Raw genomic sequence first — 27,500 nt, 5'->3', positions numbered from 1 at the left:
TGTAATTTATTTCTCATTACTCTTAGGTTGTCTAATAAACCAACTTTGGTGGTATTGGTGTTCTGCTGATGTGATACTTTCCCCCATTTTCCACCAAACTATCTTTTATAATTACTTCATGAATCTCTAAAGATTTTTGAGCTGTTTGGCATGATTCTCCACTGTAGTGCAGCAGTAGCCATAATGTGTGCAGTAGAAAAATTTTTATTCTAGAAATATTTTTATATAATATTTCTTTTAAAAAGTTTCTATCTTTACAGGTTGCTGAAGACATGGAATGTTCAATGGTATCCTGTACCAGGCGGGTCAAGTTGCCTTGTGACCACAAGACCTGCCTGAAGTATGCAGAATGTCATGTTTTTTAAAGGGTCATTTGCAATCTGAGAACAAGATACCCCTTACCTTCCTTCCATGGAACTCAAGGACCTCCTATTTTCCAAGCCGAGGTGACTGCTGTTTTTGGTCACCGACAGTAAAGCTCCCACCGGTACTATTAGATCATGCAGATGATGAAGTTCGGGACACTCTTCAAGTGATGAGCTTAGAAGCCGACGACATGCCGATGACCTCTTCTGTGACTTCAAAGAGGGAGAGGATCCTACTGACTACAGAAACCTCTGATGAGTCCCTAGATGTCCATCAGGTAAGTACAGTGCCCATTACTTCTTTGGCTCGATCCCCTATCCCTGTATCTGCCACCCCAGCCTTCACTTTCATCCATTCCTATGCCAAGTACAACTTTGGCCCCTAGTAACTTGGAGTTATGGCATTCATGGAACTTATACATGCCGAACATAAACAATCTCAAGCGTTCTTAGAGGCGAAGATAAGTCTTTTTTCAACTGGCACCTATGTCCAAGGCACCATAAATGTCAAGCCTACCAGATTGCTCGGCTAAGAATCCCAGCGTTATGCTGGGCATTTGAGTGTAAGTGAGGGGTATCTCCACATTGGACAAGGTATGGGTTCTAAGCCTGTCTCCGATTTAGAATTCTACCCATCTACTGATAATTATCCTTACTGCCATGTAAAACTCTCTCGGAAGCGTCCATTAGAGATGATAAAATCCCGTAGGAGACTATCATTCTGGACAACAAAAAGGCTCAATCCTTATTGGTTAAGGAACTCAACATGGCCAAATTTACCAATACTCAACTTTCTGCCTTCAGCAGAAAGCAAGCCACCTTTGTTGCTCCTAAAGATACTGCCTTTCCCTTCACCTCAAAAATCTAGAGGCTGTGAAGATGAAAGTAATGGAAGGTAGACTATTGACAGTGCTGGCTGGAGGAGTGCAGACCAGTCTCTCTAGCCCTTCCTTATGACTTGGGCGATTGGGAAGATGTCCAACACACCTTTACAGTCAGAAAACTGGATAGGGACATTGGAGACAAACAATTCAATGGAAGGTTGCCTAGAATTTCCAAATTCCTTTTGAAGGAAGAATTGGAAGCCAAAGAGAAGCTATCTGCTTCTTTGTCTCACTAGTCCTATGTGGAAATGTTGATTGGACACTATTACAAATCGGACCTCTTCACAGTCCTGGCAAAGACTCATCTGGCTACTTTCCACAGATCTACATGCTTTCTTTTTAGCCCGAAGAGCATGCAGAGAACACATCCTAGCCGTAGCAACTATTAGGCATGAGCCTAGAAATTTGATTGACTCAAACATCTGGGGGAAAGATCTCTTACCTCAGAAATAGGTCAAGGAAGCATTGGACAAAGTGGCTCAGGAGAAAAAAAAGCCTTACGCAAAAATTGGGTATCTCCTCTAAGAGGAAATTCACCCCCGAAGAAGGACCTCCACCCAAAGGCAAGAAGCCTAGGAGGCCCTTCAAAGGTAGGAAAACCTTTCCTGTCACAACAGCCTCATTTGCCACAATTCCCCAGACTGTGTACACGGTTCTCCAGCAATGTATCACAGTCTCCAACCTTAGACATTACAAGAGAAAAGTGCTAGCAGCAGAGGAAGGTATGGAAAGGGCGGTCAATCTAGGTGGCGAGAAAGTAGAGGCTAGGCATTTAGAGAAGCAGAGCCTTCACAACATCAGTGAGGAGCTACCGGTAGGGGGAGGTCTTTATCTTGTCAGTGATCAATGAGAGTTCGATCCTTAAGCTCACAGCATAGTCTCAAAGGAACTAGGCTGGAAATGGAGACAGAAACCACCCCAGTTCAACTCCCAACCCCATTCTTGGAGGTTTACGTACAGGATCTTCTCCGGAAGGGAGACATCCATTGCACAAAATCCATAAACTTTCAAGGGCCGCTATTCTGCGTGCCCAAGGAAGATACGAACACTCTTCGAACTATTCTGGACTTGTTCCCACTAAACTGAACGACAAGTTCCAGATACTATCTCTCAAATACGGTCCTACTACCCCAGGGGGTCTACACCTACTCCGTAGATACCGATGCATATTGGCATCTTCTGTTAGGTCGGCACTTCTCCCCTACCTTGGTTTCAGACTGGCAAGAAAAGGCTACTTTGTCAAAGCTATACCCTTCGGGCTCAGTATACAGTAGCTCCAGGGATTTTCACAAAGCTAGTTGAGGCCGTTATCCAACAACTAAGGGGCAATGGCCTTAAGGTGATGGTTTATGTAAACAACTGACTAGTCTAGGCTGCAAGAAAGAAAAAATTTTTAGTAGCTCGAGAAGTCTTGAAATTCTTAGTGTCTGGACTTTCAAATCATCCTTGAAAAGTCAGGGCTATCTCCAGTTCAAGATTTCTAGCAGCTAGGGCTTCACTGGAATCTAATAGTTACATGTCCTTTCTCCACTGCACGGCAAGAGAAAGGAAAGTTCGCTGCCATGATAGACCCAATCCTAATAGCAAGACACAAGGATGCCAACAGAGTCTGGAGAAGAAAGGCATCAAATGTTCAGAGATCATCTTTGCCACAAAATCCCATTTTTGCTGCTGTAACAGCTCAAGCTGTGGTCAACTGCCAAGAGCTTATCAACTCACATCCCTCTACAGTATCCTCCTCCTTCCGTGACAATTCACACGGATGCCCTGGAACAGCATTGGGGGCTGACTTATGTGACCAGCACTAGTTCTTTGAAGCTGAGTGGCTGCCATCTTTTAAAGCTGACATTCTTGACAGCTTAGCATACAGGCAACTAATGTCAATAGAAATGGAGCTTGAGAAAGAGCTGCCTAGATCCTTAGAGGATGAGTAGCTCTAGTTTTGTGGCTGTGATCACTAGATGAGAGATTCCAGTTCTTGGGAGATAAGCTTAATAATTGCAAAGTAAAGCAGCTCTGATAAATTAGCAAAGAACACTTCAGCTAAGATGAACAGCTCCAAAATCTACCTTGAGATCGGCTCACGTTTGAAAGCAATCAACAGATAAATTAAGAGTCCTGCAAATGAGACAGCTATTGAATAATACCATCAATTGTTTCCGTATTCTGCTGATAATGCAGTTCTAAATATGCCTGAGATTGCACTGAAATCTACACTGACTGGTCTAAAGAAGAAGATTGTTCTCTTAAGATTTTAGTAGCCATATTGGTAACATCTAAGACTGGTGATTACTAGACGGGTTTGAGTCCTGCTCAAACTCGTTAGTTTATTTGGTCACTGCAACCTCGCTATCCTTGTGAGCTAATGATGGGGGTTTTAGAGAGCCTATAGCTCTATCTGCTGAGTCTTCAGCAGCCACTGCCTGGCCCTCCGTGGTCCTAGCTTGGGCGGAAAAGGGGCTTGAGTGCTGATTGTATGTATATATGGTCATTCTCTAGGTCATTGTCCGGCTTGATAGGGCAATGTCACTGTCCCTTGCCTCTGCCATTCATAAGTGGCATTTAGACCTTTAAACCTTCTCTTCTGATAATGATGCTTCATTGCTTGAATATTTAAAAGTTAATAGAATCCCAGAAATTAATCTCTACCATTGTCGGTTCATTAGCTCCAGCATAGAGGAGAAAATACCATACTTTTGTTGATCTTCTTGAGAAATTGCCTATAACTCAGGAACATTACTATTAATAGTATAAGTGGCGTTGGTACTAGGTTCCAAACCGGTACGATTGGGGGAGGTTGCATGGGAGCCTTATCTATAAATTTGACATCAGACATAGTGTTCCTTTATTGACTACAGAGAAAAAAAACTACCTCCCCGGGACAGAGAGCCTGGATCTCTCATGGCAGATGAATTGATATTAAAGAATCAAACATTGGGGTAGGTAAATCAGACCAGAGGGATTTCCTCTCATAAGATAAGCTTTCATTACACTTTTCCACTGATTCCTAAATTATTAATAATGTGATAAACAAGTAAGATTAAGAAATTCTGTCTGCACCAAGCAAAGCGTAACACACGAGTGTCTCTTACAACAGTTCCTATATGTCACAAAAACATTACAAGTTAAACTTGCCAAACCTGAACACTGAAACTAACTCTTACTACTCTCCATTATTGATTGATAAATATGATGAGCAGTAAAAAAACTAAGTGTAATAAAAAACCTTGTGCCCTAAAATGAAATAAAATAAATATATGAATGAAGAGTATATCATGGAAACATTAAATTCCAAACAAAATAAGTTATAACATATGAAATTAAGTTATGTACATTAAATCAGGCACATCAATGATGAAGGTAATTGCATAAACATAAGCTATGGATACACTTAGTAACATATAAACAAGTAAACAAACCAACATTTTGTTACCTATTCTTAGCGTACATACGTAAAGATGCAACACCTATGGAGATCAAAAGGACAGAAAGAGTGCTAACAATAACCTAAAGCAAAGCTATCTATCGTAAATGCTTATTATCATCTAGGTGCATGAGAAATTCTACTTTATAAAAAAAGGAAGCACTTGAGATTAATCCTAAAAGAAAGAAAAAAAGTCTAATGATAGTCCGTAAGGTAATTTCTTATCAGTAGCACCTCATCCTAACATGCTGCAAGTTATTAGATTTAAGTAGAATAGTTACTGGACTCATCTGAATTTGATATGAATAAAGATTTAATTTCATACCCAAGAGAATAATCTGGTAAAAACACTAATCATAATATATGTTGAAATTAAATCAGTCGATACTATCCTATTTTAAGTCTGCAAATGACAGTTCTGGTTTTTCTCTGGAAAGTGGCCCATCAAGCTGGCCATTTTTCTGCGGTCTTTTCCTTTTATTCACTGGCCATGTTGCCTGCAGCATAGAGATCCTGCATTCCCTTGTATCAAAATTAAATCCTTTGTTTGCAGTTTTTCAAGTAGTTAGGACAATGATGTTTTTGTGCATTATGATTTCTAAAACACAGCAAAGTTGCATACTGGTAATATTCAGTAGTGACAGGTAAAGATACTTTTAAAAAGGTGAAAGCATCTTTCTCTATTCAACTAGCTAGTACATTTTAAGAAATTCTAAAAGTTTGTTTCAAAATTAGCGTAATTACTCTCACAGGTATACTATAGCACTTGATACTTATTATAGCATGTTTATTGTACACCAAAATTAATTTCAGTATGTTAAAAATATGCTGTGTTAAAACTGTTGGTGTCATGTGTCATTATTTTCGTGATTACATGCTCTACTAACATTAAAAAATACTAACATTCAAAAATTCTACATCGTTGTCTTCAGGGTAAGGTTAAACTATTACTACACTTTGTTCAATGCATTTTGTTACAACAACTTCATACTTAATTATCTCTCTCTCTCTCTCTCTCTCTCTCTCTCTCTCTCTCTCTCTCTCTCTCTCTCTCTCTCTCTCTCTCTCTCTCTCTCTCAAATACAGAATTCTTCTTATTTATGCAGTATTAAAAAAATAAGATATACATGGTAGTGTTTGTATGATTTCATGTGAATTTTGCTGAAATACATAACTAAAATAAGTTACTTTTTCAGATAAATTGTCTATGACATCTTGAAGAGGTTATACAATAAAGTCTTCATTAGTTATTAAATTTTGGTATTCATCAGGTCAGACCCCCAAACTGTCCATTAAGCTGAGGCACCTTTTTCAAATTTGTGTTAAGCTTCTGCCAAAAGAAAACCTTGCTATCATTGAGCATACAAGATAACAACAGTAACTATGGTAGGGAAAAATAAAATAAGATTTTGAAATATGATTCTTATAAATTCAGAATTTATCATACAAATTATTTGAAAAGGTGTCATAGACTGACAATTCTAGTAGACAATGATTTATGAAAACAGGTGAGTAATGGGGGAGAATGGGCCTCCAGTAGATGGTCTGTCAAAGCATTAGTACCACACTAAATTCAAACTTTCCAAAGACACAAGGCAGGCCTTAAAAGCTTAAGGTAAGCAATAAGCATAAGTTAACCTAAATTGGGATCTAACTACTACCACAAATCCAGGTCTTATCCCCTACAATCAGGCTGGATGTGATGTCCCATGTAAAGATGTATCCCAGTAACTATCATTACCATAATTTCCTGCTATTTCTTGCTTTTTCATGTTTTTTAGCAATTGCAAATTTGAACCATATATATTTTTTACTGCTTCTCTTGTGTTTAATGCATATTTCATTCTAGATGTTGGCACTGTTTATTTGTCATTTCCCCCTACCTAAATATCCAAGTTCCACATTCTTGTCACATCAGAACTGTTAGCTATAGGGGTACAGAAAGCAAATAAAACAACAAGGGCAAGATTAGCAGTATGAAAATTATATGATTCATACATTTGGCAGGATATTATCCCTTCAAGATTAGAAATGAGCACTTCTTTCTGGGGATGACCCTTTAATTAAAAAATTACCACCTCTTAATGATGATATTTGAAACTTTGTTCAAACAACTATTATATCTAAGGTTTGGTATTTTTTTGTCCATTAGTCTTCTCAAGAACCAAGAACTTTGCTTTTCTATTATTTAGTTAAGCCTCTATCTCTTACATTTCCTGGTATTCAAATCTTGACTCCTTAGAAGGAAAAGTTCAACAAGATGGAGTGTGTGCCACCTGAGTTATAATTGAACTCTGAGTTTTAAGATGAGAAACCATTTCTTGTTTTTGCACAACTGCACTCAGAGCCCTCAGCTATTCTGTTATTCAAATCATAATAACCAGTAAATTCCATTCAAAAGTGTGATTCAAGTAAATAATGCTTGAAAATACATCCAGCCTCAAGCACATTAAAAGCTTTGAGTCCATTGCAACTGGGTCCAAGCTAAAGCCTGACAAGTACTCCAACTATAAGGGTGAAGTGGCATTCTATCCAGTCTCATCTTTTTGGTTCAACAAATATATATAGCAAACACTAAAGAATGAGCTTTCACTGGAGGAGAAAACTTGAGCAGGAAAAATGGAAGAAATTGAACATTCAGATTGGAAGAAAACAAAGCAAACAGATGAATAGTTAACATAAAAGTGTTGTGACTAGAGACAATGCACAAAGCAAAACCTATTAGCCATGCTTACAATAATCATGTAAGACACAAGTAACAGTGTGAATAAATTTATAATTCATAGTATTTAACAGATGACCAATAAAGGCAGAAAGAGCCCCTCTGCAGATATATCTTTTAAGAGTTTTACTTTCATCATGAGGTTTATAATTCAGGAACATTTTCTGTAGTTACCACAAGAATGTTAAAAAAAAGGAAAATAAAAAGAGATGAGGAATGAAAAGTGATAAATGCATCAAAGGCAAATATCTATGCAAAGCACACTACCTTAGGAGGCTTTGGAACTTTGGCTGGCTTTTTTCTTTTACGAGCTGTTGTGGTACGTGCAGAGTATGTATCATCATCATCATCATCAGGTTCCTCTTCCTCATCTTCATAGAATGCTGTTTCATCATAGTAAAATGTTTCCTGAAAAGACTTTCCATAAAATTCACTGATTAGGAAAAATATTTAGCTCAGTCACTTACGCTGTAAATCTTACTGTACTGCACTACAGGATATATAAACACAAGAGATAATAAAATTAGGATAGCAGTTACTGAATTTAATATTTTTCTTCTTACTCATATGCAGTGAACCATGTTACTGCCCAAAGATCACTGATTCAATCTTGTGTAAAACTGTCTTCCTAGCAGTCATTTGAATGCTAATCCTTAAGTGTTAAGGAAAATTGTGCAGTCTTCCAGAAGTTCTGGCTTAGCCAAGAGTATATGATTGTCCTTGGGATCAATTATAGTTACTTCCAGCATAGAAATGATATCAAGTCTTCAAGATTATTTCTATTTTTCCTAGCTATACAAACCTGAGTTCTTCATGTAAAAAGAAAGGATTCATCGTTCATGCTGGAATGACTATTGAAACTCAACAAGTTTGTTAGCCCACCTGTTTGACATCGTCAAGTCATGTGTTGCCTTTAGCTGTGGCACACAGAGAGGTGGCTCCCTGGAATTATCTTAAGCATTTACCATTTGTTCCTACAAAAATTAAATTCACACCTTTATCCATTATGTAAGAGACCCACTCATTTATGGGAACAGAACCCCTTGAACTGACTGGCTAAAGCTCATTTTATGGAAAATTTGTATTAGACCATTCAAAAAACCTTATCTTCTTTAAGAAAGGATGATGATGTTGGACGGAAGTCCATTGCCCAAAGGCACATATGAGAAATAGATTAGGGGTTAGACTTTATAAAGTCCTCTCTTCCCTTGTTGAAAATGACAGGGGATCTGCTTCTTATTAATGGGTTATTAAGAGAAGGAACTCTTCTGCATACTTACTTACTTGTTGCCTAATCAAGCTTGTACTCAGACTGGCTCCTGCCCCCAAGAGAGGGAGAAGAGGAGCAAAGCAGGAAGATTATTCATTCAATCTTCCATACCTAAGCTTAAGTCAACATTATTGAGTAGTCAAGAGAACTACGTAATTGTATCAATAGAGAGAGAGAGATGGCATAGATAATATGTGGAATTTAAAGACAGAACCCAAGCACTGGGAGAGAGACAGCTGGGAAAGGTACCCAGCTATGCATCTACCACAGTAACCAAGGAAAACGGGCCAAAGGACTTGTGGGTAATGCCCCATACATAAAATGGGACAAAGAGTATATGATACTGTTATGTATTTTGTACTGTAATATTATATGTGCTACGGGTATTAAGAGTAATGCTGGAAAGTATTGCTTAAATAAAACATGTTTTAGCATAGCTTATAAGTGTAGTAATGTATGTTGTAAAGGATTTAATCATTTGTTAGTTACCCCAAAGTTGGAATGTGATTCTCCTAACTTTTGTATGGCAGTAGGATCCAGTCTTTTTAAGAGTGATGCTCTTTTGTTATTTTGTATGTTTGTGTATGAGTTTTGTTTACATATTCTCACTCTAGAGTCATAGGTCAGAGACCATAGCTTTAATGTAAGCTTTAAGCATTAAAGATATTTTAATAAGAAATCTCTGATTACATCCCACCAAGACAAGTTGGCGAAGATGCTGGGATAGAAGAATTTGGTATTTCTATTCAATAGCTCAGCCAGCAAGTTATCAAATTCAAGTACTTTCACTAAAAAGAGGGAAAGTCCAAGGTGTCATTTGATATATAAATCTAAGTGGCGCTAGGTCTAGAATTGGTTTAAAAATCAAAATTACATTTGACCAACCTGAAAAAACAAAGTCTCCCAACTTCATAACTCTCTCAAATTGCTCTTCAGACTGAGCTCTTGTTTGTTTGTTTGTATGTTAAAAACATAGATTATGTCATTATTTCATCATCGACTGTATTCTATGTAGCAAGACGTCACAGAAACTTCATAGTTTTTATCCGATGATGATTATCCACATTTTACCTGGGACTAGCATTTTAACAAAACTGGAATCACATGACCTGAATCAGGTGATAGTTTTACTAGGAAACAAACACTTTTTGATGCTTTTCACACAATTGTTATTCAAATCATAAAGATTTTGTTTTGCATTATTGTGGTAACATCGAATGACTAATAAAGTACTGCCAAGATCAGGGTGTTATCAAAAGGGAAAGTGACACTATTTGCCCCACCTGTGGTTATAAGTGCCGACTTGATATTAATCAAAAAGCATTTCGAGTGACAGAGGTTATGCTGTATTAAAAAACAAGTGAAAAATAGGTGTAGTTTTTATGTATCCATTTTTAAGGGAACTTGGTTTGAAAAATCTCATTTAGATAAAGAATGTAATTTGTAACTTGCATATAATTATATTGTTAAATTTTATTATAAGTTTGTTGAAAATTAATTAAGAATTTCTCACAAAACTATAAATGATTTTTTCCCATTCATCCATGAGGTTATTGTGCATTGGGTATCAAGTCGGAAAGGTGTAGCTCCCCTTTACCCTCCAACCAAAGTAAGTACACAAAGGGTTTTAGGCTGTCTTATATTTGATATGGCTGTGTAAGGGTGGGTCGCACGGGAGGGCGAAGCCCCCTGCTAGGTAAGGAAACGGCTACTAGGTTAGGTTATTTTAGGTTAGGTTAAGTTAGCTGGTTTGTTTAGATTAGCTGGTGGCCTTGTTTATTGCTAATTCTACATGTGCCATTATTTGTATGTTGAAACAGATTCTTTAATTAATTTCCTACCCAAAAGCCCAAGTTTCCCACTGGGGGTCCGCCAAGATTGGAAAGGTAAACAAATAGGGTAAAAATACTGTTCCTCCTCAAAAAAGGTCAGCTTTAGTTAAAGCATCAAGTAATTTATCAGAAAAAAAAAAAAATATCAAAATTATTAGTGGCGGAGCTATTGTATAGAATTATTAAGGATTCATTCTCAACTAATGAACTATTATTATTCCAGGTGAGTGAGCTGATATCAAGTAATTATGATGTAGTAAACACATCACTGGCAACGAGGATGGGATAAAAGGATTCATTCTCAACTATTGAACTACTATTATTCCAGGTGAGTGAACTTATATCAAGTAATTATGATGTAGTAAACACATCACTGGCAACGAGGATGGGATAAAAGGATTCATTCTCAACTATTGAACTACTATTATTCCAGGTGAGTGAACTTATATCAAGTAATTATGATGTAGTAAACACATCACTGGCAACGAGGATGGGATAAAAGGATTCATTCTCAACTATTGAACTACTATTATTCCAGGTGAGTGAACTTATATCAAGTAATTATGATGTAGTAAACACATCACTGGCAACGAGGATGGGATAAAAGGATTCATTCTCAACTATTGAACTACTATTATTCCAGGTGAGTGAACTTATATCAAGTAATTATGATGTAGTAAACACATCACTGGCAACGAGGATGGGATAAAAGGATTCATTCTCAACTATTGAACTACTATTATTCCAGGTGAGTGAACTTATATCAAGTAATTATGATGTAGTAAACACATCACTGGCAACGAGGATGGGATAAAAGGATTCATTCTCAACTATTGAACTACTATTATTCCAGGTGAGTGAACTTATATCAAGTAATTATGATGTAGTACACACATCACTGGCAACGAGGATGGGATAAAAGGATTCATTCTCAACTATTGAACTACTATTATTCCAGGTGAGTGAACTTATATCAAGTAATTATGATGTAGTACACACATCACTGGCAACGAGGATGGGATAAAAGGATTCATTCTCAACTATTGAACTACTATTATTCCAGGTGAGTGAACTTATATCAAGTAATTATGATGTAGTAAACACATCACTGGCGACAGTCATGATGAAACCCAAGCTGGGAAGAAGCACCAGAAAACCCAACTAGAAAATGTAACCCCATGCAGCAGGAATACAGACCAATCAAAGACTCTACAGCTTAGTTCAATATCAAGAAAGAAGCAAACATCATACATTAATATTTTGTTTGTTAAGACCAAGTAAGGTAGGATTAAAATTTGTTACCAGTAGGCATTAGGTGGTAAATATTTATCAAAACCAATGATAGTTTACATAAAATAAAAAGTTCAGAACTACTGTACTAAAATTGGTTGCACAAACACATAAGGTGCAATTGACATAGAAATTAGATTAGAATGAACTTTATTTAGAAAATTACAATTTAATTTTGTAAATTTTATTTACCTAACTTAATTCAGGTAAGAAGTCAAAATGCCTCCGGACATTGAACATCCCAGGAAGTTCAGCATTGTTGCTGAACCCAATTCTGTTGCAAAACAATGGCAACAGTGGTGTGAGGAATTTAAGATTTATATAGAAGCACTGGGTGATATGAAAGATGCACAGAAGAAGGCGTTATTACTACACACACCTGGTAGAGAGGTTCAGGTTAGTGTTTAAAACACTACAACATACCGAGGACACTATTGAAGCTGCGATTAAGGCTCTTAAAACATATTTTGCCCCTCGGGTCAATATATTTTTTGAAAGGTATCAATTTATAGCACAAGCATATCAGAAAGATCATGAAAGTCTAGATACATTTGTGACTAGACTTAAGAATTTAGCTGTTTCATGTGAATTTCTAGAGTCAGAAAATGTTATCATAGATCAAGTTATTGCCCATTGCACATCACAAGTGCTAAGAAAAAAATCACAGCAAGATTTAACACTAGAGAAGGTATTGATTATAAGCAGCACTTTAGAAACATCAAATAGGCAAAGTAATATAATCGGTAATTCTACAAGTAATAGGATGGAAAATTCTAAAATTAGCAAGATAGGCTCAAAGTTGAAAGACAATGAGACTCAGAGAAAGAATACGTCAAAGCCTAGTCATAGGAAATTGCCGAACTCTAATGCTCACAAATATAAGAATCAGACCTATACACAGAAGTAACAGGAAAAACCCAAATCCTATTGGTGTGGTAAAACTGATCATCTTGCATACGAAACAAGGAAATGCCCTGCTACAGGACAGACATGCCAGAATTGTAGAAAGACGGGCCATTTTTCAAATGTTTTTAGATTCCCTAAACAGTACACAAAGAAAAAAATCCAGCAGTTGATACTTTAGGGCAAGAGAATAATGCAGAAAATGTTCATGATAATCAGGATAGGTCAGAAACTGTCGCATTAATTCTGTCAACAAAGGTGCAAAGAAACATATATTGGTAGAAGTGATCATAAATGGTAAACCAATTGTAATGTAAGTTGATACAGCAGCTGATGTTTCAGTTATGCCTGAGAAAACAGCTAAAACCATTCCTAATTTGTTATTAGACAGTAGAAATAGAATTTTGAAAGGTTATAAGGGTTTTGATATTCAGGTAATAGGTGCTTCAAATGTCGAAGTACAGTATACAGTAATGTTTCCAAAACTAAAGTACAATAGTCGTATTTTCTAGAGGAAAAGTTATAAATATTCCGAATTTTAAATATGGTGAGGAGATTATTAAAATTGCAGATGATTATATTTACCTTGGTATTACATCCAATTTTAATGGTAAAATGGATAAAGCTATTAAGAAACAAGTGATGCAAGCTTGTAGACCATTATTTAGTATGTTAATTGAATGTAAAAAACTTGAATTGCCAATTGATATCAAATGTGATCTATTCCATGCTCTAGTTGTACCAATTTTGAAATGATTGTGAAATATGGGGTTACCACAAACTAGATCATGTTGAAGCATTTCACAAGAAGTTCATGAAAAATTAGCTCTTGTTTGAACAAACGAACAGCAAACTGCATGGTATATGGGGATCTTGGCAGATTCAAAATGACAATATGTATTTGCAAACGGATGATTCGATTTTGGTTGAGAATTGTAAAATCAAAAACGTCTAAATTGTCATGTGTTTTTTATCGTTTTCTTTGAATTCTTTGAGTCAAATGAGTATAAGTCTAGTTGGATATTTAAAATCAAAACTATCCTTGAGTCCTGTGGCATGTCAAATATATGGGAACATCCAGAAAATTTCAATCACACGTGGATAATATATAGTTTAGAAATGAAACTCAAAGATATAGAGACAACAGTGGAATGTAAAACTAGAAAGAAGATATTATGTAGTAACTAAACTTTTTAAGACCGAATTTGGCCTAGAAAAGTATATTATGAATTTAGATATACCAGAAAGAATTGCCCTTGGTAAATATAGGTATGGTACCATCAAACTTTCCGTAGCAACTGAATATTTTGGGCAGGAAAATCAGGACTCTTGTAGACTATGTAACAATGAAGTTGAGGATGAATATCATTGTTTTAGTTTGTCCAATGATTAGAGAAATAAGAGAGAGAGAGAGATATCTAAAGCCCTATTATTGTAAAAGGCCTACCACTTTTAAATTCAATTTGCTCCTCAATACAAGCAGTAGCCTACTAGAGAATTGAAAAAACTTGCAAAGTTTATTAACCTTATAATGTACTTATTTTAGGTTTAAGACTTTCTCAAATTTTCATTATTCTAATATGTTATTTTCGATATCTATACTTTTCTTTCTCAGTATACCTTTTATGCTTTAAATAGGTACTTGCTGAGTACAGTATATGTGTATATAAAACAGATTTTGAGCAAAGTGAAAAATCTATTTTTGGGTGAGAGTGCCATGTCGTCCTGATGGAAGGGTTCCTTTAGGTAGCCTTCTAAGGGATATTTGCAACAGTGATACTCCTAGAGAATTAAACCAAAGGTCTCCAGGATTCTAACTCCTGGCACGAGTATCCAATAAAAGATATCACATAATATCAGGGGACGTATTCTAGATATGACACATGGCAATCTTCACCCTGAATAGATTTAACTCTTTGATGTAAGGGAGAAGAGTTGCAAAAGAAGGGGGTGCCGTTCTAGGTACCCGGTGGACCTCCTTCCCTACTACTACCGCGGAGCCATTCCTTTTCTTGTCGTTAAGCAGAAATGACCGCAGATAAAGTAATTTTGGGAGGGGTCAGTAAAAGGGTGGGTCCATAAGGACGACAAGGCATTCTCACCCAAAAATAGATTTTTCACTTTGCTCAAAATTCATTTTTTGGGCTCAGGGCATGTCGTCCTGATGGAAGCATACTAGAGAATTGTCTTGAAATTACAATTAGCTGTGGGTTTATGTATGTGCTTTCTACCTTGAATAGATTTCCTTATCTGGTCTACTAGACCTGTATATGAAATTCCAGAGATCTGTCATTTCCACTAAACCTGGAGCTGGTTTAGTGCTTCCTGCCCCCTGCAGGGAAAATGTCGATATCGACAATGTGGATTCAAGGTTTGTATATCCGTTTGAACAAAAGGGAAAACTTTGGAGCTTACCTTTTTTACTTACCATGAGAATGTAAGATTCGTTCCTTCAAAAATCCTTATTGTGATTTCAAGCAATAAGCCTTATACAGGGATTAAATAAAACTAGTTTATTTCGTTAGTCTATAACTGAGGGTGCAGTAATAAGACACAAATACGTTTTAAGTATTTTATTTTGCAACTAATTTATCAAATGTAGTTACAACAAAGTATGAATCTGATCCAGCTTTACAACACATCAAAGTCCATATTTTCTTGTGTAGAAAAAATATATAAATATATTATCGTAATAACGCCACTCAATGGAGATGTGAAACCAAATTTATCTGACATGTTCAGATGTTCGGAAATGCATAAACACTGTGACGCAAACGTTCACTCGGCACTGCTGTATTGGTCAGATATGCACCTATATAGAAAAGTATGTCAATCATCGCTGTGATCTGCAATAGAGGGTAGGTACAGTATACCCATGCACCCGATGCACTGTAAAGTCCCAAAACATTCCACTGTTCATCGCAGCACTAGACGACGGGTTTAATGTCACTGCCCGACGCCACTACAAAGTGTTTTATTTCATGTGTGTACTTGCTTCGTGTAATGTTTGTAGAAGACCCTAGATGATCTCCACCCAGTGTATGAGCGGAGTCTTTCAAAGTCCATAGGTTGAAAGAAGTTCAACGAAGAAGCAATTTTCCTCGGATCGTGACCTGCGGGTGTACTGTCAGGATCTGCTCTCCAAATAAAGTAGGTGAACTTTGCTCTCACTTGTCTTAAAGATAGGTTTGATCCTGAGGTTTCGCCTCTGAAGAGCTGTCCTCCCTTGAAGTTTAAAGTTCTTTGAAGATAGACCTTAAGACACTCTACTGGGCACAGAGAGTCATCTTCCTTCAGTGGGCAGATTCTCCAAGGACCCCACCTCTTAGTGGGTAGTTCATTCTGGGAAAGAAAGGCAGGATCAGATAAAAGGTTCAGTTCTCCTGAGTCTAAGAACTGAATATGGCCTTCGTTTCTGGATAAGGCCACTATTTCACTAACTCTAGCCCCTAAAGCTATTGCAAACAGAAAAATGACTTTCTGTGTTAAATCCTTTAGAGTAGAATCCTCATTGTTTAGGTTCGGAGAATAGTGCAAGACTTTGTCCAAGGACCAGGTGATGGGTTTTGGTGGGGTTGCTGGCTTGAGTCTAGCGCATGCTTTCGGGATCTTATTAAAGATTTCACTAGAAAGGTCCACCTCAAAAACATACAGAAGTGGTCTAGCCAGGGCCAATTTACACGAGGTAACTGTAGTAGAGGCCAGGCCTTGTTCGTGTAGGTGTATGAAGAATGCAACACAGAAATCTATTGATATCTCTGTCGGTTTCCTTGTTTTCAAAAAGGACACCCATTTCTTCCAAGACGATTCGTATTGTCTCCTAGTCGAACTTGACTTGTACTCCTCAATGAAGTCAACTTTATCCTTCGAGATTCCAAAATTTTGTTCGCCGCTAGGGTGAGAAAATCATGAGATGTAGGTTGCTGTTTCTCGAGGATGAAGCGTAGACAGTCAACTTCTGGACCAGTTGAGATAGTACTGGATTTGGTAGAGGAAACAGCTTCAGTTTCAGCTCTAGGACTAGAGGGAACCAATTGCTTTTGGGCCACTTGGGGACCACTACTGCTGCTGTCCCTTTGAAGGATCTTAGCTGGTCGAGGACTCTTAGCAGGAGATTGGTTGGTGGAAACAGGTAAATGCGATTCCACCTGTTCCAGTCGAGGGACATGGCGTCCATCTCCTCTCCTTGAGGGTCCATGTAAGGGGCTATGTAACGAGGTAGTTTCTTGTTGTAACTCGTTGCGAAGAGGTCGATCTGCAGTTCCGGGACTTTTTTCGAGATGAAGGAGAATGAGTCTGCGTCTAGGGACCATTCTGTCTCTATGGGCTTTCGCCTGGATAAAGCGTCCGCCGTCACATTGCGGAACCCTTGTAGGTGAACTGCTGATAGGTGCCATCCCTTCCTCCTTGCCAGGTAGAAGATGGCTAACATCACAGGGTTGATGTGGGGTGATCTCGAGCCTTGTCGATTTAGACACTCTACTATCACCTCATTGTCCAGGACCAATCTGATGTGGATTAATCTGCGAGGGGATAGTTTCTTCAACGTCAGGAAAACTGCCATAACTCCCAAATTGTTGATATGAAAGGTTTTGAACTGGTGCGACCAATTGCACTTTTTTGTCGTGAGAATGGCCTCCCCATCCTTCCAAGGAGGCATCCGTGTGTATCACCACTGATGGTTGTGGTGGTTGCAGAGAAATTGTCCATGCTAGGGTCTTGGCTATTGACCACGGCCTTAACTGCGTGCGCAACAAGGTCGGGGTCAACCTTAGTTGATCTCTTCGAGCGTTTGATGCGTATTAACTCCAGACTCCTGACGCATCTTTCAGACGTGCACCGGGTCTGTCACTGCTGCAAACTGGAGAGAGCCCAATACTGTACTCTTTCCTGTTGGCGTCTTGAAATCCTCTTGTGGCGGATCAGTCTCCTGACAGATCCTGCTATTTCTCTCCTCTTCTTGGATGGAATAGAGAGGTGGTGTGACTTTAAGTTCCATTGGATTCCTAGCCACTGGAACTGTTGAGCTGGAGAAAGACGAGACTTCTTGCGATTAATCTTGAACCCCAGGTGTTCCAGGAACTGGATCACCTTGTTGGCTGATTGCAGACAAGTAGTCTGGGATGCTGCCCATACCAGCCAATTGTCTAGATATGCTACCACTTGAACTCCTTCGGAGCGTAGCTGTTGGACAATTGTGTCTGCTACCTTCGTGAATATCCTTGGGGCTATGTTCAGTCCGAAGAGCATTGCTCTGAAGACAAACTTCTTCTTCTGTAGTTTGAATACTAGGCAGGAGGAGAAAGGGCGACTCATTAGAAGATGCCAGTAAGTATCTGCTAGGTCTATTGAGACTGTTTACACCCCTTTTGGCAGAAGGGTCCTCCTGTGTTGCAAAGTAAGCATCCGGAACTTGTTCTCGATGAACTTGATTGGAGACAAGTCTAGAATGACTCCGAGTTTATCCGAGTCTTTCTTGGGAACACAAAATAGCCTTCCTTGGAATTTGATGGACTTCGCTTTCCTTATTACCTTCTTGTTCAAGAGTTCTGAGGTATATTCTTCCAACAAGGGGGTGGAGTGTTGGAAGAATTCTGGAAAACGGGGTGGAGCTCTGCTCCTTTTCCACCCTAGTCCATTCGTAATTAGGCTGTGGGCCCAGGGATCGAAGGTCCAGTGATCCCGAAAGTGATACCTGGAACCCCTCATTGCTGGGGGGGGGGGGTCCTGGGGATTTGTTTTTGCGACCACTTCCTCCTTGGCCCCGAGAGAAGTTACCTCCTGGAGAACTTCTTTTGGGGCCTTTTCCTTTCTGACTAGGGCTAAAGGAAGTCGACTGCCTCTCAAAGTTAGGGTTGAAAACTGGTGACTGGGCTACCAATTGTTGAGGGACCATCTGGAAGGTGGTCTGAGGCATCATGGTCATAGTCACGGTGGGGAGTTGTGCAGGTCTGCGTGGTCTCCTTCCCTTTTTATTCTTGGGCTTGGGACCTCCGTCCGAGGAAGATTTCCTCTTCGAGTTCATGCCTCACTTTTGGAGAAGGCTCCTATTCTCCGTGGCTGCTCTGGCAATGATCTCTTGGACCAGTTCCTGTGGGAAAAGGTCTTTACCCCAGATGCTAGAGGTAATCAGCTTCCTTGCTTCGTGTCTGATGGTTGCTGAGGCCAAAACGAACACTGTACAGGCTCTCCTCACTCTGAGGAAAGCATATGTCTTTCACAAGGGTATCTATGTGAGACTTAGCCAGGAAGATGAAAATTTCTGGAGCATTATGTTGACATGCACTCATTTCCAGACAGTTCTGATGATAGAGGGAGCCCGCAAGTCTCTCCTTCGACTCCTGCTCCTTCCTCAGAAGATGGTCTCGCAACTTCAGAAGGTTCTCATTGGACTGTTGGCCTGCTATCTCGGGATTCAATTTAAGAGACGGAGAAGGTTAGGTGGACATCCTTCCACTTCTCCTCACAGGTAGGCAGTGCTAGGGAGAATGGCTTGCATTCATCTAGGGTTGGGCAGGGTTTGCCCTCGTCGACTGCCATGACGGCAAAGTCTAGTGCTTTCTCCGAAAAGGGGAAAGAGATGGAGGAAGGGGCAAGAAAGGTGGGGTGTTTCTTGTTCAGTGCTGAGACTTTGGAGTTGGTGTACCCGGCTCCCTTCAAGGCTTTCAGGAGGATGGCTTGCGCCTTGTCATGTTCGAAAACAATGACCTCTTTGGGTACCGTTTTTCTCTCGGGCTGCGTTTCCATCCCGCAGTCCCATGTAGCATTCTGTCTGGGTAGGACGAAAAGTTAGGCCAGAACTCAAGGTCTTCATTCAGCCTGGCCCCCACTTCTCAGAGAAGAACAGTTTCCCATTCATCATGGGCATATGCTCCGCATACCTCCAGGGATTAGTTTCGGAGCAGTGAGGGAGATCCGACACTCTAAGAAGCTTCTTGGCAGTGCCCATGGTGGATCCAGGCGGTCCATCCTTTCCTGCAACAGTTTCTGCTGCTGCTTGAGCGATTCCCGCATCGTTTCTTGTTCCCTTTGGAACAATTCCATCATCCGTTGAATTGATGTTAAGATCTCTTCATTTTTGTTGACGGCATAGGTTGTTGGTATGCCGTCGGGCGAACTGAGGGTCTTCTGTTGCCATTGATACGGATCCACATGTTCTTCAGGGCTACCTTGCAGTAGGTCCTGTTCAGTGTCGGTAGACACTTCGGACATCCTCTCTTGGTGGATGTCCATGCCTTCTTGCGCCTTATTGATGTCCGAGTTGAGCTTCAGTTGTATGAACTGGAGCTGGCCCTGTTCCTGAGGCACCACCACACTCGGCAGAGCCTTGGGGAACAATAGGTACCTTAGGGAGTCATTGGGAAAGTATGGTCCTGGAGAGTTCTTCTGGAACCCTCTTACCCATTTGCCATGGGTCTCTCTCGCTGTATCCCTAGTCTCTATGGTGACTAGGAAGGCTTCTCCGAAGCCGTTGGCCAGCAGGGTTGAGCAGATGGTGCAACCCTTCGGGTCCCAATACCTCAGGACTCCTGACACGATGCAGTAGGGGGCATGAGTCCTGCACTTCGTGTGACTACTAAAGTCTTTCCCCTTGTGGTTGCAGAACAACACTGCGCACTTCTCCATCGTCTCCTCCTGTAAAGGAAAAGGGCCAAATGAGTGCAGTTTTCATGTTTTTTATATCAGTGATATAAAAGCATACATTTTTAATGACAATAGTAATCACTATTGTTTAGGATAGTAAGCTTGAAAGGAAGTAGAAAAGATACATATCTGTATTTCCTCTCCCAGGCCATTGCTGAGACCTCCGTTAGTATTAATATTCAGTTTCCCTGATAGGGAGGATACAAGGCAGGAGAAAACTCCAGGAACTAGAGATATAGTTAGTAAATATTTTATACTAACATTATCTATCTGTAGTATATATTAATACCGATCGGGTATTTTGGGGGTCCTGATGATCGAGAAAAATCATCTGGGTGTTGAGGGAGTATTCAACCTCAACAGAATATCGTGGTCCCAACAATTGTCTGTTATAGGAAACACAGAGTATGTTAGAAAACATGTGTACTACTGTATAGTTTTATACAGTAGTTTTGCCAGCAGCATTGCCGGTGTTAGGATAGTACCTGGCGGTACTAAGTGATAGAGAAAGGAAAAGTGATAGAGAAAGGAAAAGGGTTAAGGAAGAAGAGTTTCTTATTATTATGAATAAACATAACAATTGGAAGTGTAGGAGGACTATCAGACCACCTACTGTCTCGTTGCCAGAATGAAAGTTTTAATGGAAAGGGAAAGAATTTGTCAGATTCTGGCTACCACCCATCCACTAAAGGCCTGTCGTCAGCAATGAAGTCAGCAGCAATGAATGTGGATGGCAGCTCAAGGGAAAGCTGAGGAATGTCCAGAGTATGTTAGGTTTCCCACCGGCAGCCGTCAAGAGCCGTCTCAATATTCCCCCAATATTATTCACTTCCTGTGAAGGAAGGGAGTAAGGGGGAAGTTGGCAGAGACGGCTGAACTAACTGCTACTGGCAGGGTATCAGCCGGTAATGCAGTCACCCTAGCAAGCCGGGATGACTGTCAGAATACCGGTTAAAGAATCTTGTGACGGCTATGACGTCACTAAAGGACAGAAGGGGAAGGGTTGAGAGTCTTATAGTTTATTGATATCAGAGGTGGCGGCAGGTATGCCGCCTTCCTCAAACAATGAACTGAGGAAGCATGGCTTCCTGTGCTGACGACATTGTCAACGGCAAGACAAGGTCACTCTGAGTTAGTCACTATCTAAATCAAAGCCGGAGGCAGTAAGAACTTTGTTCTACTCGACGGCGACGAAGAGAGACAGTGCTTGCCGCCTATAACGGCGACACTCGGGGAGGGAGGAAGGGTTTAGCCTCTTCTCTCTGAGAGAGAATGATTATCATAACTTATCTATAGATTCTAGAGAATGTAAACTCTCATACAAATCGAGAAGGAACGATAGGGTGAGGCTAAACATGGGGAATTACTTTGCTAACGTATATATGACCGAGAGTAGCCTAGCTCTGGTAGGAGCCCCGGCCAAGGTAGTTGGTACCACCTGGGTTTCCGCCACATAATAGGAAGAGGAATAATATTCATGTATGCAATATCACAGCTTGTATAATTTGCCTAACCAGCTAACATTATAGCTTAATACCGGGAAGTGTCGCCCTACTGACTAAATAAAATGCAATTGTAACGGGCGACTGCAGTCGTAAAATGGCTGCCTCCGGTCTCGGCAACGCTCACCCAAACACACTTATATTATTAAAATTTAACTGTGAAAAGGGAGACTAAAATTATACACAGGAAAGAATTGATACTCAACTTTCCAGAAGGTGAAGATGCTGGAGATTGCATGATGATAATTCCAAAAACTAGTAACAAAACACCGGGCTAACGGGGAGCACAACACGCTTAGCAGGCTACTAGAAAAGGAATGGCGTCGCGGTAGTAGTAGGGATGGAGGTCCACCGGGTACTTAGAACGGCACCCCCTTCTTTTGCCACTCTTCCCCCTTACATCAAAGAGTTAAATCTATTCTGGGTGAAGATTGCCATGTGTCGAATCTAGAATACGTCCCCTGATATTATGCGATATCCTTTATTGGATACTCGCGCCAGGAGTTAGAATCATGGAGACCTTCGGTTTAATTCTCTGGGAGTATCACTGTTGCAAATATCCCTTAGAAGGCTACGTAAAGGAACCCTTCCATCAGGACGACATAGCCAGAGCCCAAAAATGTAGTTTTAATCTGCTGATCTCTTTGTATTTTTAAAAAATCACAAATTTTAAGTAATTTGTATTTTTCTTAACAGTACTTACCTCAAACTACTTTCTTAGGAGTATCTGGGATTTTCCTCCCAACCAACCAGATTTTTGTGCAGTTTCCCCTATCTCCGTTTTCTCTAGTGGGGTCCCTCTGTGGCGGATGGATACTCACCCTGAGGCGACATAACGCCCTGAGGCGACCCGGGTCAGCGTGCGAGAGCATGGTCCTAGCTCTAGGTCGTCAGTAAGCTTTGATAACTATAATTCCGAACTCCTGTAAGACACTCGGGGAAGGCTGGGCGGGCAATATCCCGAAAGTAGTTCGAGGTAAGTACTGTACTGTTAGGAAAAATACAAATTACTTAAAATTTGTGATTTGTTCCAACATGGAGTACTTACCTCAAACTACTTTCTTAGGAGACTTATACCTTAGGAGGTGGGGGTGAACTTACAGGGCGGGAGACCTGATGGGAAACTATCCGATTGAACCTAGATAGAGGCTAGGTTCTAGCTGACCACAAAAACGGGGTAGGAGACTCGGGGAGAACTACGCAAAATAACTTTCTAGTGCCTATGTAACTCACTTCTAACATTTCATCCGGGCATGGGCGTCTCCAACAATCAACTCTCACATGGGCGGAAGGTAAGGAAAGGGAACAGGGGGAAGCAGGAAAGGGGGGTAGTGAGGAGGATCTTGTGTCACTTTGAATTACTTCCCACGGGCTTCCCCGGGGCTTCAACCTTAAACCTTAAGTCTTTCAGGTAATGGGCGGTAAACGTAGACTGCCTGGACCACGTACCTGCTTTCAGGATCTGGCCCACTGCCATGTTCTTGTCGAAGGCCAAGGAGGTGCTGAGGCCCCTAATGTCATGAGGGCGCGGTTTTCCTGGCACCGTGGATCCGTCACTGTCATAAGCTCTCTTTATGACATGTCTCGGCCAGAAGGATATGGCGTTTCTGGACACCGCTTTCTTTACCAGACCTGCGGAGACGAACAGACTCTTGATCTCCGGACGAAGTCTGGCTGTCCTCTCTAGGTACTTTCTGACCGACCTGACCGGGCACAACAACAAGTCTTCGGGATTGTCTGAAAATGGGATAGCTGGGACTGAAAAGCTCTCGAACTTGGGGTCCCAGCAGGCAGGATTTTGAGTCTTAGCAACAAAGTCCAGAAGAAACTTAAAACTCAGGTCTTTCCAACCTTTCGAGTGAGAGACCTCGTACGACAGCCCGTGGAACTCACTGACTCGTTTAGCAGAGGCTAGGGCTAGGAGAAAGATCGGGTAAGGTCCTTATCGAGAATGATCTTGAGCGGTTCGAAGGGTGGCTTGGTAAGGAACTTAAGGACTCTGGCTACGTCCCATTGCAGTACTCTGGAGGAGCGGGGAGAGCACGACTGCTCAAAACTCTTTATGAGCATAGAGATCTGTCGGGAAGCTCCGAGGTCAAGTCCCTCAAGGAGGAAGACTTGGCCCAGTGCGGCTTGAACTCCCTTAATCGCTGTGATGGATACTCCTAGGTCGTCCCTCAGGTGAACTAGGAAGTCTGCTATCTTGTGAATAGATACGTCCAAAGGTCTCAGATTCTGGGAGGCGCACCACTTTACAAATGTAGCTCATTTTGCCTAGTAGACTACGACTGAGGATCTCCTTAGATAACCTGTCATCCTCATGGCGGTCCTTGACGAGTACCCTTTCTTCCTCAACAAACGCTCGATAAATCCACGCGTGTAGCCAAAGGGACCAAAGTTTTCGTGGAACTTTTTGAAGTGGGGCTGACGGAGGAGGTCTTCCCTGTCTGGCAGTGGCCACGGTGGGAGGATTGCTAACTCCTTCAGGTCTGCGAACCACTCTCTCTCCGGCCACCAGGGCGCTACCAAAGTCATCTGCAGGTTCTTTGACCGCCTGACTCAGGTGAGGACCTGTCTGAGGGTTCCGGAGGGAGGGAAGGCATATGCGTCGAGACCGTCCCATGGATGCTGGAAGGCGTCCTCGACTGCTGCTGTTGGGTCCGGGACTGGAGAGCAGAATACGGGGAGCTGGACGTTGAGCATCGTGGCGAACAGATCTATCACCGGGTACCCCCCCTTGCGCAGGAGTGTCTGGACTACCTCCGGGTGTAGGGACCATTCTGACCCTACCACTTGACCTACCCTGCTGAAGCTGTCGGCTAAGACGTTCTTCTTCCCCGGAATGAACCTGGCTGTCAGCACGATGTGTTCTTTCTCGGCCAAATCCAGGATCTTTGCCGCGAGGTCGCACAACTCCCTTGACTTGAGCCCTCCTTGTTTCTTCACGTAGGCTACCACGGTGGCATTTCCGCACATGAGGGCCACCGTGTTTCCTCGTTGACAATGAACGAACCTCATGTAGGCTCTTTGGAGCGCTAAAAATTCGAGCATGTTTATGTGTAAGGTCCTCTCCTCCTGGGACCACTTGCCTTTCACTGTTTCCTCTTGGAGATGGGCTCCCCACCCCTCCTTCGATTGCGTCTGTGAAGAACAACATTTCCGGAGGAGCGGTCGCGAAAGGCATCCCCTTTAGGGTGTTCGTTCTGTCGGACCACCACTTCAACGTCTCTTTCGTCTCCGGTGACACGCCGACCACCCTATGCGGAGTCTTCCCTGGGGACCAGAGTTCTTTTAGGTTCTACTGAACCGCTCTCAGCTTGAGTCTTCCCCGGGGGACCAACTTCTCCAGTGATACCAGGTATCCTATCAGTCTCTGCCAATCCTTGGCTCTCCTGGGTATGTCTGTTGGGAAGGGGTGAAGAACCTGGTCCAACTTCTCGAACCTCTCTGTGGAGGGGAATGCTTTCCCCCAACCTGGAGTCTAGGACCATCCCCAGGTATGTCATCCTGGTGGAGGGGACTAACTGTGTTGATGGTGATCCCCAAGTCCCTGCAGACCCACAACAACTCCACGCCTTGTTCCTTCAATACTGCCTCTGAGGCTGAAAGAAGCAACCAGTCGTCCAGGTAGCGGATCAGTCGGATCCCCTGCTTGTGCGCCCAGGCTGACGCTGTGGCGAACACCCTTGTGAACACCTGAGGGGCCATCGACAGGCCGAAGCAAAGGGTTCTGAACTGCAGAGACTGGGAACCCCACTTCACCCTGAGGAACTTCCTGCTGGAGGGGTGGACAGGGATCTGAAAATATGCATCCTTGAGGTCCAGGGACATCATGAAGTTCCCTTCCCTCAAGGCTGCCAGTACTGACTTCAGAGTGTCCATTTTGAAGTCCGTCTTGCTGATGAACTTGTTCAGGGCCGAGAGGTCGATGACCAGTCTCCACCCTCCTGTCGCTTTCTCCACCAGGAAGAGCCTGCTGTAGAACCCCGGGGACGGGTCCTTCACTAGTTCTAGAGCTCCCTTGTTCAGCATGGCTGACACCTCCTCTTGTAGTGCTGCCTTCTTCAAGGGGTCCTTGGGTACCAGCTATTCCGCTCGATGATCGGAGATCAGAGGGGGCAGTTCCGTCAGGAAGGGGACCCTGTATACTTCCTTCAGGACGGCTACGGACCATGGATCCGCCCCGTTGTCCCGCCATGCTTACCAAAAATGTTTGAGGCATCCCCCTACCTGAGGCTTTGGCAGGAGCGGGGGACCTCTCTTCCTACCTCCTTCTGGAGGCGCGGCTTGAACGGCCTCTCCTAGAGCCGGAGTACTTAGGCCTAAAGGAGGCCTGAGAGGTAGAACTTCCACTACGGGGGTAGCTGAGATGACTGCTGCAAGGTTGACGAAGGGGAGTCTCTCCTCGACTGGGAAGTAGGAGCGTGGAATCCTTCCGGTGCAACCCTTCTGTGAGTGGGTCGTCTCACAACCGAGTGTCTGGGGTCCGCTGTCTGTTTTAACCTCCGGACTCTCTCCATAGTCTCCTCTACCGCCTTCAGGGGGAAGATGGAATCGCCCCACACTGGCGAGTTCCTCAAACACTTCGCCTCTCATTTGGGGAACTTACGGGTCAACTTGTTGAGGATCGTGTCCCTCTGCAGCACCCAATTCGCAGTCTGAGTGAGAGACTGGAAGGTGAGGAACTTCATGGCCTTCCCCCCTTAGCGTATCAGTTCCTGGAATAGAGCCTGGTTCTCCGGAACCGTCAGATCGTGGGACAGTTGAAAGCTCACCAACATACAAACCCACCAGTTTAGCCATGACGTCACATTGACGATGTCCCTCGCTGTATCTTCCATCATGGAAGCCTCGGCAGGAGAGAAGAACACCGGTGCTGCCTTGGTTGAGGGTGGCTATAGCCGCTTCTACTGTTCGGGGACACGAGTGCTGACCGTCGGGGAAGTAGAATCTTTTCTGGGTCCACAGACCTGGGAGTAGCTTGAAGAACCCCTGGGCTCTGAGGGAGTTCACCTGTCCTGCGACGTACGTGTCAACGTGTTCCCTACCGAGCTTGACATCCGGAGTTAAGGGGAGGGTCAAGAATGGCTTTTGCTGGACAGGGTTATCCACCATCCTCCCCAACCCCGAGAGCCAAGCCTGCTCCGTCGACGGCTTCGGTTCGTCCAGGCAATGATGATGCCTGATGAGGGCCAGGTGCTTCCTGTAGGAAGACACCTCATCTGAAGTACACTCACCGACGTCTATTAAGCCATCGACCACCTAGTCCTCAGCACCGGGTGCATCGGCGAGTATGGATGGATCCATGTGGGAGGCTGCGTCTTCTTCTTCTGGGCGGATCAATGGTGCGGATCCTTCTGCCACGGGTGGAGCCACCGAGACGGAGGTAGCCGTCATGGGTCTACCTCCGCTAGGGGAGATCGTGGGGCATGGGTCCCACGATGTACTACCGGATACCCAGGGCACTTTAACTGAGATGCCGTGGTCCCGGGTACGTAGGGAGGGCTACCGGGCCGACACAGCGGCTCTCTCTGCTGGGCAGATGGAGCCGGTGACCTGGCGGGTAAGGGTACGGCAAAACCGACCTGAGTCGACAGCTTCGACCGGCGGGCGGGTCGAGCGGTCGACATACGGGGCAGGGGCATAGGGCGGCTCCAGAGGCCG

The 27,500-nt window shown here is 42.3% G+C and overlaps 1 protein-coding gene and 1 long non-coding RNA gene across 6 annotated transcripts in view; one reads left to right on the top strand and one right to left on the bottom strand.

The window, feature by feature from the left end:
• The window catches only part of LOC137629550 (uncharacterized), a 215,658-nt gene extending 204,833 nt beyond the window's left edge, over positions 1-10,825 (top strand). Inside the window, exon 3 of the long non-coding RNA XR_011041533.1 lies at positions 10,721-10,825. This is a non-coding gene — a long non-coding RNA (uncharacterized lncRNA). The remainder of the gene's footprint in view (positions 1-10,720) is intronic.
• Positions 1-27,500, bottom strand: part of LOC137629548 (zinc finger protein ubi-d4 B-like) — a 261,108-nt gene that overhangs the window by 127,268 nt on the left and 106,340 nt on the right. For 3 of the 5 annotated variants that reach the window (XM_068360970.1, XM_068360969.1, XM_068360972.1), the window contains one exon: positions 7,663-7,812. In XM_068360970.1, coding sequence (XP_068217071.1) covers positions 7,663-7,812 — 150 coding nt within the window. The remainder of the gene's footprint in view (positions 1-7,662; positions 7,813-27,500) is intronic. The other 2 variants (XM_068360971.1, XM_068360974.1) reach the window with 1 other exon arrangement.

This window comes from Palaemon carinicauda, chromosome 37, assembly GCF_036898095.1.
Source record: "Palaemon carinicauda isolate YSFRI2023 chromosome 37, ASM3689809v2, whole genome shotgun sequence".
Lineage (NCBI taxonomy): Eukaryota > Metazoa > Arthropoda > Malacostraca > Decapoda > Palaemonidae > Palaemon > Palaemon carinicauda.
This window is presented reverse-complemented; position numbering and strand designations above follow the sequence as displayed.